This window comes from Dipteris shenzhenensis, chromosome 24, assembly GCF_047967505.1.
Source record: "Dipteris shenzhenensis isolate YYH24624 ecotype China chromosome 24, Dip_SZ_1.0, whole genome shotgun sequence".
NCBI lineage: Eukaryota > Viridiplantae > Streptophyta > Polypodiopsida > Gleicheniales > Dipteridaceae > Dipteris > Dipteris shenzhenensis.
In genome coordinates this window covers 16,906,765-16,924,474 of record NC_141619.1, presented here as the reverse complement: position 1 = coordinate 16,924,474, position 17,710 = coordinate 16,906,765, and the positions used below count along the sequence as shown (strand labels likewise).

General features: G+C 42.7%; 1 protein-coding gene across 4 annotated transcripts in view; it reads right to left on the bottom strand.

Annotated features, from left to right (window-relative positions):
* Positions 1 to 753: 753 nt before the first annotated feature.
* GCR1 (G-protein-coupled receptor 1) overlaps positions 754 to 17,710 on the bottom strand; it is a 162,840-nt gene continuing 145,883 nt past the window's right edge. For 2 of the 4 annotated variants that reach the window (XM_087395329.1, XM_087395330.1), the window contains exons 9-11: positions 16,192 to 16,262; positions 1,415 to 1,569; positions 757 to 1,249 (exon numbers count right to left, since the gene is read on the bottom strand). In XM_087395329.1, coding sequence (XP_087251455.1) covers positions 1,464 to 1,569; positions 16,192 to 16,262 — 177 coding nt within the window. In that variant the 3' untranslated portion in view covers positions 757 to 1,249; positions 1,415 to 1,463. Of the gene's footprint in view, positions 1,311 to 1,414; positions 1,570 to 16,191; positions 16,263 to 17,710 lie in introns of all 4 variants that reach the window. The other 2 variants (XR_015543294.1, XM_087395331.1) reach the window with 2 other exon arrangements.

Genomic DNA, 17,710 nt, shown 5'->3' with positions numbered 1-17,710 from the left:
TAAAATTATATGAAGATGGGCCCATAGTCTAGAAATAGCACCTCACCATCTTGCCTTCCGATCGCGCCCAATGAGCCTGCGACATGGTACAAGTACCCTGCTTGTTTGGCCTCAGTCTCTAGCAGGGTTAGGCAGGTTCACTCATACCTATCAACTAGCCAATGAGAGTCCTGCTCGATCAGCCCTCTATGGATGCCAAATCTCTCATGAAAGAGCCCTCCCTCTCCTGAAGAGCCTGCATGTCTAGAATTTGGAAGGGCAATTTAAATACTTGAACCGCGGTGCACAAGGGCCAATGGACACATCATATTTTTGGACAGTGTCTTCACCACCTGGGTAGAAAAAATCCATGATCATGCTCTGGCTTAGAGCTCAGCCGGTCCCTCCCGTGCTCTCCTCTGTGCTCGTATGACACACACACATAGAGAGAGAGAGAGAGAGCACATATTGCTATCTCACGAGCATCTTCCTTGACATCCTTCAAAGACATTATGTCTTCTTTAACTAGCTCTTCACACTTGCAAGGAATAATATGGATGTGGATGCACATGCATCATACATACATGCACGACACACACATGCAGCAGGTAAACGTACGTTTGTGAGTGTGCAGATGTGCATACATGCAGGACAGAGAGAGAGAGAGAGAGAGAGAGAGAGAGAGAGAGAGAGAGAGAATATGCTACAGTAGAAGAATGCCTTCCCGACATGAAAACAGACTCCTGCCAATTTGAATAAATAATCCTCCTATGTGCAAAAAATTTGACAGTAATCAAACAACTGGCCATGAAGCACAAAGAATGTGCTCTTACATCAACCCTACGAATTCTGAAGAACAGAAACTTTTGATAAACTGATAAGCTTTGGCTTTTTCTTGCCAGAGGTTGAAAAATTAATTTACATTATTTCAAAATCCAATCTCTTAAGGAAAACCAAAACACCTTGGACAAGGAAGTCAGAAAGCGTGGCACATGTGGCTTTTTTCAGCGCAATTCCCTGTCACAGTGACAGACTTCCATCCATCTTTGAAGCCCTTAGAGGAGGATTCAATGAACATTGGTTTAACAGAAAACCTGTAAACGAATGCTATAATGTGAGGTCCTTACTACCGAGAACACAGGGAAGTCCAGAAATCCCACTTGTTCATATTTGTGTAAAGTTTTGTCCTCCTGATTACCGAGCTCTGTCAACTGGTTTCTTCAATTTGTCCTAATTTTATGAAGCCAACTCTGAATTTGTCTCGCCATATCTGTAAGGAGACAAGATGTCAAATGAAAAATCATCTCAACTCTGAATTTGTCTGGCCATATCTGTAAGGACACAAGATGTCAAATAAAGAATCATCTCTCTCTCTCTCTCTCTCTCTCCCGGGATGCTGTACATGAATGCTATACTATGAGGTGAGGTCCCTTACTACTGAGGAACTAGGACAGTCCGAGAAAATCCAAGTGTTGATGCCTGTGTTAAGTTCTGTCCTCTTGATTATCAAGCTCTGTCAATTCGTTTTCTTCAGTTTGTCCCAACTTCATGAAGCCAACTCTAAACCATCTAAATCTCTCTGGCCAGTACCTGTAAGAAAAAAAAACACATTGAAAGAGAGGTCCTCTGTGTGTGTGTGTGTGCGTGTGTGTGTTGGGGGGGGGGGGGGGGGGGATATTTTCACCCAAAAAAAAAGTGTGTCGGGGGGGGGGGGGGGGGGAGACTCGCCAGATAGATCAGGATGTATATTTGGCTTATACTGAGATCTTCAGTTGGTTTATTTTCTAGCGCCTCTTTTCTGAGGTGACTATTCTTGTAATATAATCAATCAAAGCTTTCACTATAAAAAAAAAGTGTGTATCAGGGGGAGGCTTTCTAATCTTTGCACATGCACCCTTGCATGCGTGCACACATGGAAGAAAGGCTCTGTAGTCTCCGCAATGGTTTCTTTTCCAGCACCAGCCCCCCCCGCCCCCCCCCCCCCCCCCCCAAAAAAAAAAGAAAGGGGGAAAAAAAGAAAGAATGCTATTTAGCAATGTTAGGCTTGACAAAGTACGAGGATTTATGAAGTGCTCCAAAAAGGATGCCCCACTGTTTACAACGAGATTAAGTGGCACAGCTTGGATAAGCATTGAAGGCCATATTAGAGGTGGTAGCTAGATGATACTACTTTGCCTCATAATTGTTAGGAAACCTCTCAGGACACTTTTCCAATTAGATACTATGCTCGAGGCAGAGCACAATTGGTGAAGAAGATCCAACTGGAGTGAAGAAGAAGGGCCATCGGAAACATCCAGCTTTGCCGATTTAATTGAAGGCGAGGCAAACAAACCACCATGCTTCCACCGAAGAAAAACACGAGTAGGAGGAGTAGAGGCAGAAAGAGGCACCAAGGCAGAGAAAACAAAAGAAGCAAGTGTCAAAGCAGCAGGAAAGGTGGAGGAAGATGAGACTGGAGCAAAAGCCACCGAGGGCTGCAACACAAATACGGAAGGAGGCTGCGCACATGACCGTACAGGCTGTACGGTTGGCCGTACAGCCTATACGGATGGCCATATGGCAGGCACTGAAGGAAAAAGAGGCAAAGTAGACAGCTGCAGAGAAGGCTGTACCGGGATGTGCAGGGAGCACAGGAGCTGTACGGGGGGCTGCAAGGTGCATAGAACTTGTACGGAAGGCCGTATAGCTGATGGCAGCTGTACGGAAGAAAAGGTAGGCAGCAGGGACATCGAGGGTGACTGCACGGACAGAAACGGGGAGGAAGACGAGACTGGTAGGGCAGAGGAGGAGGTCTCCATCGCTCCACATCACACACACACACACACACACACACACACACACACACACACACCACCTCTCTCTCTCTCTCTCACACACACACACACACACACACTTCTTTTTTTGTGAAACTAAGAACATTATATTATGAAACACCCATTTTACAACAGGGTAGTGCTCCAGAAAATAGCCAATGCCCTATCCATCAGAGTAAAAGAAAAGCTCAATGCAAGAGACATCCAAATCCTCCTCATGCAAGGCATGTACATATCTATATGGGAACACACACATACATCTAAGCACCATTTTGTTCGTGTGCGCATGTGCACCTCTATGTCTACACCCCCCTTGTGTATGTGTGTGTGTGTGCATGTGTATGCATATGAATGCACACGCACATGTGCATTCACATGCACACGCGCGCGTGTGTGTGTGTCCTCTTATTAGGCTCACCCGAATCGTTGGTATAGGGTTAATCCACAACACTATGATAACCTCACTTGCAAAATGTGGGTTGTTTACCCGTTTATGCATTCGGATCATGCCCCTTTATGGTCGAGGATATCTCTTCACGAAATGCCGGATGACAGGTTGTCACAAAGGAGGCTTCTTATTGTGAATAATAGTTACTTAGAACATGATGCTTACAAGGCAATGGTGTGTGATGCCATTAAGCCTCTTTCGCATTACAGCCATATTGATATTGATCATGTACGGGATGCTTTTGTTGCTAGAATGCAAGTAATCATTCATGATTATGGCAAGAACTATATGAAGAGATTGAGGGACACTGTTGCTTAGGAAAAAAATACTTGCCAAGCATTGACTGAGCTTAGTCATTTACGGCCTTTGCGTTTGGAAGAAAACATGTCTTTATGCTCGGCTAAACAATGTCTACAATGCAATGATCATAGAAAATTTACTAAATGGGAGACAAGAGCAAGACAGACGGCTTTTTTGAATAAAGGATGTTCCTCAAAATAGTTTTTCAAAAGCCTACATTACAAGAGGCAGTTTGCAAGTATTTGCCGAGTGCTTTTGCCTGGTGGTTTTTGGACTTCCTCTCAATCACAACTTGCTACTACTTGTGTCACTCACTTTGCTTGATAGTTTGGGCATGCAGATCTCCCTTCACAGGAAGTTTTGTCAGCACGGCGATAGCTTTTGCAGCATGTCTTTCCCATTGTTTCTCCTACACAGGCTTTGGAACTGGAGGAATCTTTTACTAAAAGGGAGTTATCTGATGCAATAAAATCCTGTGGCAGATGGAAGTCTCCAGGATGGGATGGTCTCAATGTTTAATTTTTCCTCACATATTGGGATATCCTCAAGTCCACTTTGCTACATATGGTCAATTGTGCTTGGCAAAAACAACAAATGCCGGATTCATGGAAGAAAGCTTCTTCCAAAGAAGCAAATCTGTGAATCATTGGCAATCACTCTTATGCCAGTAATTTATAAGAACGGTGGTTGATCGCATTAAAGGATAATTACATGATGGCCTCCATCTTGCCCAATATGGGTTTGTTCCTCGTGGGCATATCAATGATAATATTGCAAATGCCTATGTTGGGATAGAATATGCAAAAAATACGCTGAGTAGGATGTGCTATTGTTGCACGTTGATATTGCCAAGGCTTTTGACATGTTCAATGGGATTTCATCTCACAGACCATGCAATCTTTGGGTTTTGGCACAAAAATGCAGCGTGTTGTTTACTAGTTGTTCAATTATAGTAAAGATGCCTGTATATTGTCTAGGGATATTTCTTAAAATTGGATGCTCTGTTGTTCGGTCCGCCACGGATATCTAATTAGTACATTATTGTATGCAATATCCATGCATCCAATGCTTCAATACATGGATCATCTTGTGGCTTTATGGAAATTTATGGAAGTCGCACTATGGTTGCTCAAGCATATGCTGATGAATCTTTTTTTACTCCAAAGAATACTGAGAGGGATCTTTCTCCCTTATGCATGCCCTATCATTATATGGCCTGGCTGCTCGTCTACAAGTGAATTTTCAGAATTCCAAGCTCTTAGCATTGCATTCTAAAGACTGGCATAGTCTATATGGCTAGGGGAAATTGTTCCGCCTACTCAGTTAGTTCGCCATCTTGGTTATCCTTTGGACTGGAGGATTACTCGTCGTCAACAAATTGACTGCGTACTTGCAAAATTGAAGAAAAAACTTGAATACTAAAAATTGGCAACTTCGCCATTGCATGTTCACCTAAGGATAGTCCAATCTATTTTGATTGCATACCTGCCTTTGATCAAGTTTGGCAAAGCAGATCTTACATGCTTTATGTCAGCCAATATGGAAACTTTTTGGCATTCTAAACATGGCCATAAAAGTTTGAGATTGCTTTCAGTGAAATGTCTCTATTCACCAAAGATGCATGGGGGTTTAAATATTCTCAACATTCATGTGCATATCCTTGCTCATAAGGGCAAAATGATGCTGCAATTTATGCAAGGAGATCAATCTTGGGCTTCCATGATGCGCTATTTGCTTTTGCAAATCACCACTTCTGCTTCGATTATTGGTAAACAGCTCAATGGGATTATATGCTTGGTTGTATTGATGGCAAGATCAAAGGCTGTCCTTTGGTCTCCAAAATGTCATTTGATTGGAAGCATATCGTCTTCCACTTGGAATGGCATCGCTGTGACTCTTTGCAAGGCAGTTCTTTAAAGGGCTGAAAGTATACATTGGTCAAAGGCCTTTGACCCTCCGTTGGCTCTGTAGGAACCCATTCATACTTTATTAGTTTCAAAGGGATCCACTCTGTGGCTGATGTGATTCATGATGATGGTACCATGATATCTTTTCCTTTGACTGCCAGACAATATGGTTTAGGGATAATTATCGTCCTCTGTGGTAAAACATTGCTCAAATGCTTCAATCTTTTCTCGTAGTAGCTCCACTTGAGCTTCAGGATAGGCTTGAAGATTGGATTCTTCATTCCCCTGCCCAAAAGGTACCTATGATTTCATGTGCAATAAGTGCAACTCCTCGTGCTATTAGAGTGGTTTCGATTTCTAAGGTCATTGGTTTGGTTTTGTGGGGTCATTCTTTAAAAACTGACCCCCTAGAGATCCTACAAACTAGGGTCATTGGTTCCCAAGCATTAGGGTCATGGTGTGCCATCTAACCCCTAGGGGCATTAAAATCCCACGCCTCATTTTGTACATGTGTCTGCATGTGGCTTTTGTGCTTGCCTTGTGGCACCTAGGTGTCACCCCTGGAAGTCCCTGGAGCCCTTCCTTTCCCTTCCTTGCTGATTTGAGACTTCTCCCCTACTAGGGCAGCTTCATTCTGAACATGGCAGATTTCTGCAGCTCTCCTCTTGCTGGCTGAAGTGGATTTTCGAGCTTTCTTCGCGACAGTTCTCCTCCCTTAGTGTTCTCTGCTGCTAGCATGCTTCCTGGACTTGGACGCCTTCATTCTGGGCCACTTTTGAAGCTTTTCTCAACTTTCTTCGCAACAAAAGTCTTCTTTCTGAATTCTGAAGCAGCACACTGGAAACAGAGTTGCTGGTGGGCTGAAAACTCCATTCTAGTGGACACATTCATGGTGGATTTGCTACAGCTTGCTGGAGGCTCTCCTTTTAGATCTTTTCTGGTGCTAGAAGACACTCATAGGCAGCTCCCTCCTACTAGAGTTTGCTGTTTGCTATTCAACCTACTTCTGGAGCTGTTTCGGGCTGAAACAGGCGCTTTTTGTTGGCTGAATTCTCATGTTCTCTTTCTCCTCTATTCTACTGAGTTCCTGGTAGGTTGGATGCCCTGCCGTTGGCCCGGATTGGTTGTAATACTCTCTTCCTGGGGGTGCAGTGGCTAGCCTTGGGCTCAGTAATGGCTTGGATATGGGTGAATGCATTGCTTGGCATGCTGTCAGATTGGTCTACTTGTGTTATGCATGGCTTCTGAAAGGAACCAAAGGAATAGCACTGGGAGTTGGTCACCAGCACAGCCACGGGTTGGCATTGTACTGGGTTGCACCTGCGGGTGAGCTCTTGAAGGGAGTCCCTTTGTATTTTGAGCTGACCAATAATTAAATAAATACCGTAAGGGGCGCCAGGTGTTGGGGCCAACAGGTGTCACTCTTTATGCTTCTGAGTAGGGGCATTCTAGCCTCCCTTGTCTTAAATGGTTCCATGATGCTATGCAGTGAAGTTTTATGCTCTGAGTTTTGTTTGTGGACAAAGGCAATGCTTCAAATTGGCTGTATTTTCAGGTTTGTGAGATAGTAGAGACAGTTACACTGCCCTTTGTGATCAAAGGCCGGTTACAGTTGTTGTAGGCAACCCAACATGAGACATATGACAATTGTACAAAGGTTCATTCTAAACACCTTTGAGAATCCTTTATCAAAGGTCCATCAAATGTGTTAAGATATTGTGTCTAATTCTCCTCATTTTTCTTTACAATCTTTTATCTCCTTTCGTTCTTCTCTTTTGAAAGCATAAAGATCTCTTGCATGTAGCCAAGAACTTGGAAATTTGGGTTGTAATTTGAAACATTAGTACATGTTGGGCCATGTAATGGAGTACATGACTTGGTGTAGAAAGACCCGCTGGTACTGATCTATACATGTCTCAATAATTCCAACATGAAATGTACACCACTTGCAACAATGGGCCCAATCAGATGATGTACCATGACCTAGAAAGGTGACATCGCTATAAAAAGGTAGTAACATGTTGGTTCCGTGGAAATAAAGTATCTTTCAAGTTGTGCAAAGAAACCCGATGTCGCACATATGTTGAATCATAGCTTTATCAATTACTCTTTTGCATACCTCTTGTGAGCACACATAAGATAGCCACCTCTAACATAAAATTCCTTGTGTTCTTTGCCACTATTCAAGGTTGGCTGAATCTTGGAAGGTCGTGACCATCCTGATAAAGATCCTTCATATCCTCCAATTTTTTTGATAGGCTATCATAATTGAACTAACTTTGAGTCTATTGCATAAAGCATTAGCCAATACATTTTGTCAACAATATTACAACGCAATGACCTTCTAGAATCTTGTAGGTGTGTGCCACATCACTAGTTTTGGATCTTAACATAGAAGCGAACACTCATTTCCTAGGAGTCGAGTGCTTTCTTGTTTCCAACCTATGCTCATTTTTTTTCAGTCGGTATCAAAGCAAAGTTCTATGTTTGTTGCCTCTTTCTCGTTCCACTTTAGCAATAGCTCGGTTTTTACTTTATAGCGGGTGTTATCAGCTCCACTAGGCAGTGTACAAGTGTCAAGTGTCAGTTTGGAGTACTTTAGAGCACAATTGCAATTCATGTTTACTTATCATGCCCAATTTTTTCAATCAAAGTTACAGTTTAGGGTTGGAAAACTTAGTCCAGCTAAGTAGATTATTCTAGGAGCAAAAGCATGCGAAAAGCTAGAGGAATTTACTTTGTTTCTCTGTAACAAACTGCATTAGTTTTTAGGGTTTTTCACTAGCTCAGTCTCATTTTCAAACCTGACTGTAATTTAGAAGTTACGTTATGATTCGAAAGGCTAACCCAACGATAACAATTTTATCCAACAGCCACATCAATGAACTAGTCTCTAGTCCATTTGCAAAATTACAAGCTTGGACCACTTTTGGAACAATTATCATTCCAACACGCATCCCAAGGTGTTGAAATCAACGAATTTTGACTTCGGTTGCTATTCATTGCATAGTTTGCCAGATTCAGCATATTTATAGATACAAAAGTTGAACAAACGATTGGTAATGGATATTTGGACTGATTTTCAGTTAGACACATATATCAAGGTGAATCATTTGTGTAGCAGCTGTGTTTTCGTGATTTTTGGCTTGATAAACATCCCAAAAATATATATATGTGTAGCGACTAAATTTTCGTTATTATATGCTGATTTATAGCTCATTCTAGGCTCAATTTTGGAGCTCAATTTAAATCTTTGGTGACTATTTGCAAAATCACTTGTGTGAGACATAGTACAAGGGAAAAACAATTAGTGCATTGACAGTTACATGCTTATTTGGTAGGAACAAGAATGGAGAAGAGTTGGGACAATTAGTGCATCGACGGATACATGCTATTTTTATGCCTATAGTGCAGCCACACTTGAGTTTGAAACATTTTGCAAGGTTCCTGTGACTTTCCAAAGTGCACATAATTTGGATATATAGTCAATTTTGTGATAATAGTCTTGGGGATTTTAGTTTGTTTTCTCTCGTTGCCAATTGTCTTCACTATCCAAAAGCTTTGGCTCTATGAATGTGAAAGACAAGTTGCAAGATACAAACAACTTGTTGTGGTCTTTTATGGTCATAAAGATTTTAGTTAATGAGTATGGGATATTATGTCAAGAGCTGAAATAAGGCCAACCAACACTATCACATACTCCTCTCAAGCAAAAACTACAACATCTTCAAATGCTTCTATTACATCTTTGGGTGCTTTAAGTATTAAGGAGTAGAAGAAATTTAATAGGAGCAATGCACAAGATTTGTCATGATTCCTTGCTAATAAGAAGGCACGCCGTGAGGACTATCACACATGCCAAGAGAGACTCGGGACATCTTGTCATGCATGTATGGGGTTAAGAATGAGACACATGTACTTGCACTCAAGAATGCGTTGAATGGACTTAAGATGGACGAGGGTGATTCTTTTTGCATGGATTGTATTGCATGTTGATTGCCTACGGAAAAACATTATGCATAGCATTTATTTAGATCCCTCTAGATGGCACGAGCGTAACCTATGGGGATAAGCATAAGGAATGGACACTTGGCAAGATGCCAAATGTGATAACGAGCTTCTAGGGTCAACGGTCAGCAGATGTGAATTAAGGCTCTAGCAAATAGTATAAAATGGGGTTGTATGCACATGAGATGACTATTTAGGAGCTGTTGAAGAAGCTGGGCCTGATTCGCCTTTGTACACCTGTGTGGTGTAACCTTGATGAGGGAGGGATAAATTAATCAACAAATCCGACAGATTTTTGGAAACTATTGTTTGACGCAAGTCGCAATCGACTGAAGAGGTTTTCCGACAATTGTTGACAAACGAGTTGCATATAATTGCTCGGCGTTGATTGTGATTGATGAAAGGGTTTTGAAGCTAACAAGTACACCTTCTAAAGTCTTTAAGCATAGCTACCATCTGTTTGGAATCCATATGTTTTTCAACAGTTGCCAACATATGAAATAAGTTCCCAATGCACTTGGTTTATTTTTCTAAATGTAGACACGTACCTATGCATACATTAAAAGCACAAACCAAACGCATTTGACACTTCTTTAAAATACGTTGGGTGTTTTGGTGTGTGTCTGTGCGTGCGTGTGTGTGTGGTTGCTCAGGCTTATGCTGATGATTCTTTCTTTACTCCAAGGAATACTCCACCTGATCTTTCTGCTTTGATGCAAGCTCTTTCAGTTTATGGTTTGGCAGCTGGCCTTCATGTTAACTTTCAAAAGTCTAAGCTACTCCCATTCCATCTTAAAGACTGGCACAATCTCTTATGGCTAGGAGACATCATCAGACACACTCAGTTGGTTTGTCACCTTGAATATACTTTGGACTGGGGACTTACACGTCAACAGCAAACTGATTGAGCTCCGGAAAAAGCTTGAATATTGAAAATTGGCAACCTGGCCTTTACATGTTCGCCTCCGAATAGTGCAGTCCATACTTGTGGCGTACATTCAATTCTATTACCCTTGATCATGTTCACCAAGGCAGATATTGATTCCTTTATGTTTGTCATTATGGAGATCTTTTGGTGTTCCAAACATGGCAGAAAAAGTCTTAGAATGCTTTCGGTGCATCGAATTTGTTCCTCTAAGATGCATGGCGGTTTGAATATCACTAATATCCAGGTGCACATCCTTGCTCATAGGGGGAAAATGTTGCTGCAATTTCGTAAAGGTGATCAGCCCTGGGCTCTCATGATTCAATCTCTGCTCACACATATCAGTACTCCTGCTTTTGGTCATTGGCAACCCACTCAACGGAATTTCTTGTTTGGGTGCATTCATGGCACTTGGCATGGCTGCCCTATGGTCTCCCATTTGCTTCTTGACTGGAAGCATATTCTGTCTCACCTGGAATGGCATGGTCGACAGTCTCTGATGGGTAATTTTTTGCGGGCTGAAAGCATTCACTGATCAAAAGTTTTTCAACCTCTGCTTGCTTTATAGGAACCTCGCCGTTCTTACTTTATTTCGTTTTAAGGGATCAATACTGTTGTTGATGTTATTCATGATGATGGCTCTATGTTTCCCTTTTCTCTGGCAGCCACACAGTATGGTTTGGGTTCTCATTATCGTACTTTGTGGCAGCAAATCACTTATATGCTTTCACCTTTGGTCTCGATTCCCCCTTTGGAAATCCAGGATTGGACATTGACATCCCTTGGGTCCTCCTCTCATCCTTTGAGACTATCTCAAATTACTGTGCTTGCATTATACAAAATCCCTTTGGAAATCCAGGATTGGACATTGACATCCCTTGGGTCCTCCTCTCATCCTTTGAGACTATCTCAAATTACTGTGCTTGCATTATACAAAATCCTTTTGCCTCAACCCTGGGTTTCAAAAAGGAGTAATTCTGTTTCGTGATTGAATTGGCCAGCTAAGTGGTGGAGGAAAAGACTGCGGGAACTTTGAGCATACAAGGTTCCACTTCGGCAACAACTTTTTTTATGGCGAGTGCTTCTGGGAATTTTTCCATCTAGACAGTTGCTAGCCCGTAGGCACATTGCTCCTGCTTTATGTCATTGGTGTCTGATTTCTCAAGAGACTGTGCCTCATTTATTATGGCATTGCTTGTCTTCTCGACAGTTTCTGGATTTTCTTCGACAGAGGCTATGAGTGAGATTCCCAACTGTTCTCTTTGGGAAATTTTTTTGGCTCTTTGGTTTTCATCCATAGCAACCGGAGTTTCATCTTTTCTTTGTTTGGGCTCACTATTGGTCACTTTAGACTTTATGGACAGACCACAACTGTAAAGTCTTTAGTGATCCCAATTTTTCTTTGTTTTGTTTCTTTAAGCGTTCTCTACACCCATCTTTCTTTCATTGTTTGCAGACTCGCCAAATAGATCAGGATGTATATTTGGCTTATACTGAGATCTTCAGTTGATGTATTTTCTAGTGCCTCTTTTCTGTAGTGCACAATCAAAGCTTTCACTATAAAAATTTTAAAAAAATGTGTGTGTGTGTGCGCGCGCTACTAGTTTGGTGCTTCTAGAGGTCAAGCTATTATTCTTTGGTCAGCTTTTCTTTTGGGAGGCTACGTACGAGATTAGTATTCACGACAACATGGCACAATTTGCTTTCTAGGGTGTTCATTTATCATTCCTAATTTGGCTCTTGTATAGGTGTAGGTTATTATTCTTTTGTTAGCCCTCTTCTTTAGGAAGCCTAAGTATGGGCTTGCACCTTCCATTTAAATTTTAAGCCAATCCTAAAACCTTAAAGACCTCAATGTTTGTGCAAATTTGTGTGAGTCCTCTATTGCACATTTGAATTCCGAAAGGTACCTATTGCTAGCTACATAAGGGATCCCTTTGAACTTGGTGACTACTTCATGGCATTTCCAGCTCTTTACAGGACCTTATGCACACTTTTTAGTAAGCACGTGATACTGCATATTTCAGCTCACAGCCCTGATCTGACTCTGCAGGCTCTGCCTAACTGCCACATGCAGTTGCACAGGTCTAGCTGGTACATGTTGGTACATGTTTCTTGTGTGGTACATTCTGCCCATGTGGCAGCCTTGCATTTCTTGTCAGATCTGCCCCTGTAACAGGACTGTCTCTTCCCACATTGCATCTAACCTCTGCTGGTACACCTTGTCTGAGGGCAGGTCCGATCTCTTCCGGAGGTGTTACCAGACGCAAAGGCCATTGGTGTGAGGTGCAAGAGTGTGTGACACGAGCAATAACGGGTGTGGACGCGAAGCTACGAATGACTTCTCGTAAGCGCTATTGTAGTAGCTCGCTCAGTGATGGTGCAAGTGTCTATGCTATCAGTGATGGTGCAAGTACATTGTGGTACGAGTACAAAGTGGACAAGGGTGCGAATGATGGTGCAAGCACTAAACCAAGAAGTAGTGCAAGAATCCTTGGGAGGGAGGTGAATCGAGAAGGAGAACACAAAAGTGGAGCCCAGTCACAAGAGACAACCTTCAACGTGAATGAGATGGAACTCGAGCCACATTATACCAGGTGAAGGGAGATGAAGGGAGGGGAACATAGCAGGAAGAAGTGTTGAGCATAGATGGGAAGAAGCATAGTTCATTAGAAGGAATGAATCATACACCAATCAGTTACACCAAATGGCACATACACCAAAGAGGAGAAACACTAGGCGAGCTCTTGACTCCGGCCTCTCTCCACTCACGCCCTATGCTCGAATCCGAATGCGCATATGCTGGAATGCCCCCCATCTCCTCTCCTTGGCCCCTCTTCACCTTCCCCCTCATCGGCTCCTCTTGGCTAGAAATCCCCTTCCCTCCTTCCTATTGGTTGTCTTCCTGTCTCCTTAGCCGTTCCGATGCTTTGTCCCTTGATGGCTTCTGCCACTCTCCAACCTCCTCGGAGTCGGTGAGTTAAGTACTCCATGTGCACTCCCTGCCTACTCCATGTGCCCTTGACACTAGTTGGTGGTGAGCTGGACTGGTGATACAATTTCCCATGTGTACCCTTGACTGCTAGAGTCTAGTGTGCCAGTACTTTACTCTCGGGTCAACCGTAACCAAGGTTGGTCTACCTTCGACATGCCCTGACATGTACTACTACAGTCACTGCTCTAGTCATGTCCTAGTCATGTACCACTCCAATCCGATACTGCTCATGTAGCGCTCCAGTCATGCCATTCATGTGGCCAAAGTGTGACCCAAGGTCTGACCAAGTGTGACTAACCAAGATGTGAACAAGTGTGACCCAGCTGTGACCAAGGTCTGACCAAGTTGACATGTTGCTGAGTGGACCAAGATGTGAACAAGGTGGACCCAGGTGTGACCATGGTATGACCTCTTGTGACCGGCGTCCCCATATGTATCTCCCCGAAGACCTATGACCTGGAAAGGATATCTATCCTCAAAAAGGACCCCATCCAACTAGGAGGGACAGTGCTGTCTCTCATCTTGTAGAGACCTAGTCCAAGAGTAAGGCTGCATCATCCTATTCAATCCTTCTTTTGCTTCCTTTGAGGTGACAAGCAATCTGAAATTTGTGTTCATCCATAGCCTCAGAGAGGAAGAGGCCATGATCAACCAAATCATTCCACATGATAGGCTGCCTATCAAACTCTCCCTACGAGGAGGGAGGGTTCCGTAGAAGAGCATTCTTGAAGCTGCCCCAAGCTTTCAGGATGGCAACCACAAAAAGAGAGGAAGGCATCCTCAGTCGTGGGAGTTAAAATCCACCTAGTGCTGTCCATCCAATCACCACCTAAGGAAGGGGTACAGGAACCAATGGAGGAAGGGGTACAAGAACCAATGCATCGAATAAATAAATATTTCCAAGCTCCAATCCTCGCATAAAACCCCAGACCACCAACTTGCGGAGCAAAGCCCTACAATGTAGACCTTTATCAATGATATTATTCTTGTGTGGGTAGAATCAATGCCTTCCAAGCCACCCTGGCTCTAGTAATTGCTGGACCATCAAGCGCACTCCATAAACAATTCATGAACAATCTTTTGAGCTGAGTGACGAAATCGCTAGATTGGCACCAACACGAGAAAACAAACAAGACTATAGCCAACAGACCTAGTTGACAACTACCACTGTAGAGGCGAGGTCAAGTCTAGCTGAACCCAAAAAAAAGGAGCTTCTTGATGCTCCCTCGTATGGGATCAAATTGTTGCGAAGGAGAGATGCCCGTACTCACCTTAACAACCTAAATACCTGACGGAGGTCTCCCTCTGAATCCACATGAAACCGAAATCTCGGGTGTCCTCTTCGCTAATCCAAATGCCATTGGATTTATTCCAGTTAATATTTGCACCTGCTGCACTACGATATAAATGCAAGGATATCCTAAAGGACTGGGAGTGGCATAAAAAGACAGCAGTGTCATCTACAAGATCATTACCTTGAAGCTGTCTGAGGGAAGCCTCAGCCCATAAATATCTGCTGAGATCTCAGAAAGAGTCTCATGGCTTCAGCCACAAATAAGTAGCACTCCCGTGCATGAAAGACATACTGAGCTCTGAGGAGGCATTGTCCATCCAAGAGTCTTTACTAGTGAAGTAAAAAATGAAAGCATCCCCAACAGCTCTCTCAAGAGAATGAAGGCCCTTTTTTAATATGAGGGTAACTCTACCATGTTAAAATTCACCCCCAATAATCCAATTGTTTGCACAAAGGTTCGACGATTAGGATTTGACCAAGTGGAGGCGAAAAGATGTGTCACTTCCTTACTTATTGGGTTCCCCAGTCTTTCATAGGTCTACCATCGGCTCATGGCCCCGATTGGAATCTCTTCAGTTTGGTCATAGAGTTACACGTCTCCCAGCTTTGCCTTCTTCTACAACAAAGGATGTCAGGGCTGACGGTGTCCCAAGGGAGGATCATTGTTGTTGACCCTATCTCCAATGACCACATCATGCTTACGTGACCAAGTGGCTGTCTCTTTCAATGGAAAGTTGAGATTGCGGGCCAATAGGATCAGAGTTGGATTTGTATGCTCTTTGGGCATTTTTCAGAAGATTGCTCAAAGAAGAAGAAAAGACACAAGATTGATTCATGTTCTCATAGACATAAAGCTCTAGCAGTCCCTCTCAGCGACAGGATGTTCCAAAACCCTTGCTACCCCTCGACACAGATGGATTATGGTCAAAGATGGCCAATTTCAGGTTTAGTTTCCACAGATCAGGAGGCTCCTCTAGATCTTGGCCCCCCATCTCTTACCGAGCAGCCCCTTTCTCCCTCATCTCTGCACGTCCTTCCAACCTGGTGGAGGGCCTAGTGTAATCCTCCATATGCTATAGATAGGGGACCCTATATGGACCCTTCTTATAGTAGATGCCCCTCTGGGCTCTATTACCCCTCCACGTAGAGATTTTGGCCAAACAACCATATATATTTGAAATTTTTTTGATAAGAGTATTTACATAATCTACATGAACACCAAAAAATGCCTAATCTCTAATGTGAAGGGATAACAAGAAATACATTCCTTTAAACTCATGATAACAACATCCACCTTCAAAACTTTCGACTTCATACCAAGGACTAGCTACTATGATAAGGACTACCTAACAAAACCGCGGCATTTTTGTTTTTTGAAAAAAACTTGCCCCATGGTTCCTAGAACCCCCATGGATGTTTATGCTGATTTGCTTGATTCTTTGTCTACTCCCTTGTATCTATCATCCTACAGATAGGCAAAGATTTGATTTTTACCAAAAAAATATGTTAACATTGCACTTACTGTTCCAGTTTCTCTTGAAGAGTGCGCCGTACGGAAGCATTGAACCCATAAGCTATTGAATTGAACAATCCCTGAAATGAGCTATCAAACCTTAGATGTAACAATGGAGAAACCTACCTTGCAAGAACAAACTTATGACAGGATCTCAACCATTATATTACAAATCCTAGGTGAAACATTGCAACCTGACTGCATCCCAACAGGCATATGAACCCTTTGTTTAGCTGGTGGCAAATTTCTAAACTTTTGAACGTACCATGGTAATTGTGGAGTGTGCTGTGTAACCACTACGAGTTTAAAATAACAAACAATGATCTTGTGCACTTCATTGGGTATTCTATTAGCTAAATTGTTGTGGAAGTAAGTGAACTTAATTGACTTACAAGAGTGGATCTTTGGGACAAGCTTCAAGCAAGGAGATAATTTATTACCCACATCATACACATTGCTCTTAGCATCACTATCATCTCTAAGGCCCATTTGCAAGGGAGTGAGGAATGAATGAGCTAGCAGCCATGGCTGAAGATGCAAGACATGGAATGGAATGGAAAGGAAAAGCAAGACTAGGAAAGCATAATGGAAATGAAATAATGCGAGAAAGAAATATACAACTAAGCAAAGCACTTACATGATCAAGAAAGGCATGAGGCTTGATGAAAATGACAATGAAAGTACAATGCCTTTATAGGACAGGCACACACACTCTAAGTGTCAAATATATATGGGATAAGTCCCATAGTGACACATGGCACTCTAGGATATAAAGTAGTATAGTACTACTCTAGAACACACTAAAAGTCACTCAAATTGACTCCATTTCCTAACACCCCCCATGGAGAAAAGATGAGGGACTATTGGAATGGAACCAAGAACAGAACATGACAATGATGGTCATCAAAATTGTGCATGCCGGTCTAGAACTAGACATGGCTCCCACACAATCTCAGAGGCTAGTGAGCATAACATAGAAATCTCATCTAGCATGGCTCAAAGGCTCATCATGCATGGATGCATGGATGCATGATCAACTTAGAAGTCTAGGAAACCAATGCACCAACAAATAGACCTATCAAAGCCAAAAACACATGGCTCCCACAGTACATCCCCACCTGGCTCCAAAGACTAATGAGGAACATGGAGCCACACACCAAAAATGTAAAAGAAATACATCATTTTAGGAGGACTATCCAAGGAAGGGGACCTTTATTGACTCAACACAAATGATTTATTGCATTCATTTTTGGGAAACACCCCCACGGCAGAGTACCCAAATATATTATGCTTTAGAAAGCAAAATCATGATCTCCATCATCCTCTAGATGCGAGAGACAGACTATAAGAGCATGATCCTGTGTCGGCGGGTTATCTTCGTCTACATCATCACTAGTGGCGGATGCCACCCAACTAGCATGATCCTTCGATTGTTGTTAAGCAAGCTTCTGGTAACACCTGTCCTCCGTATGACTGAGCTTGTTGCAATAAGTGCACTTGAATGGTTTGAATGTCTTTCCTCGTGCTA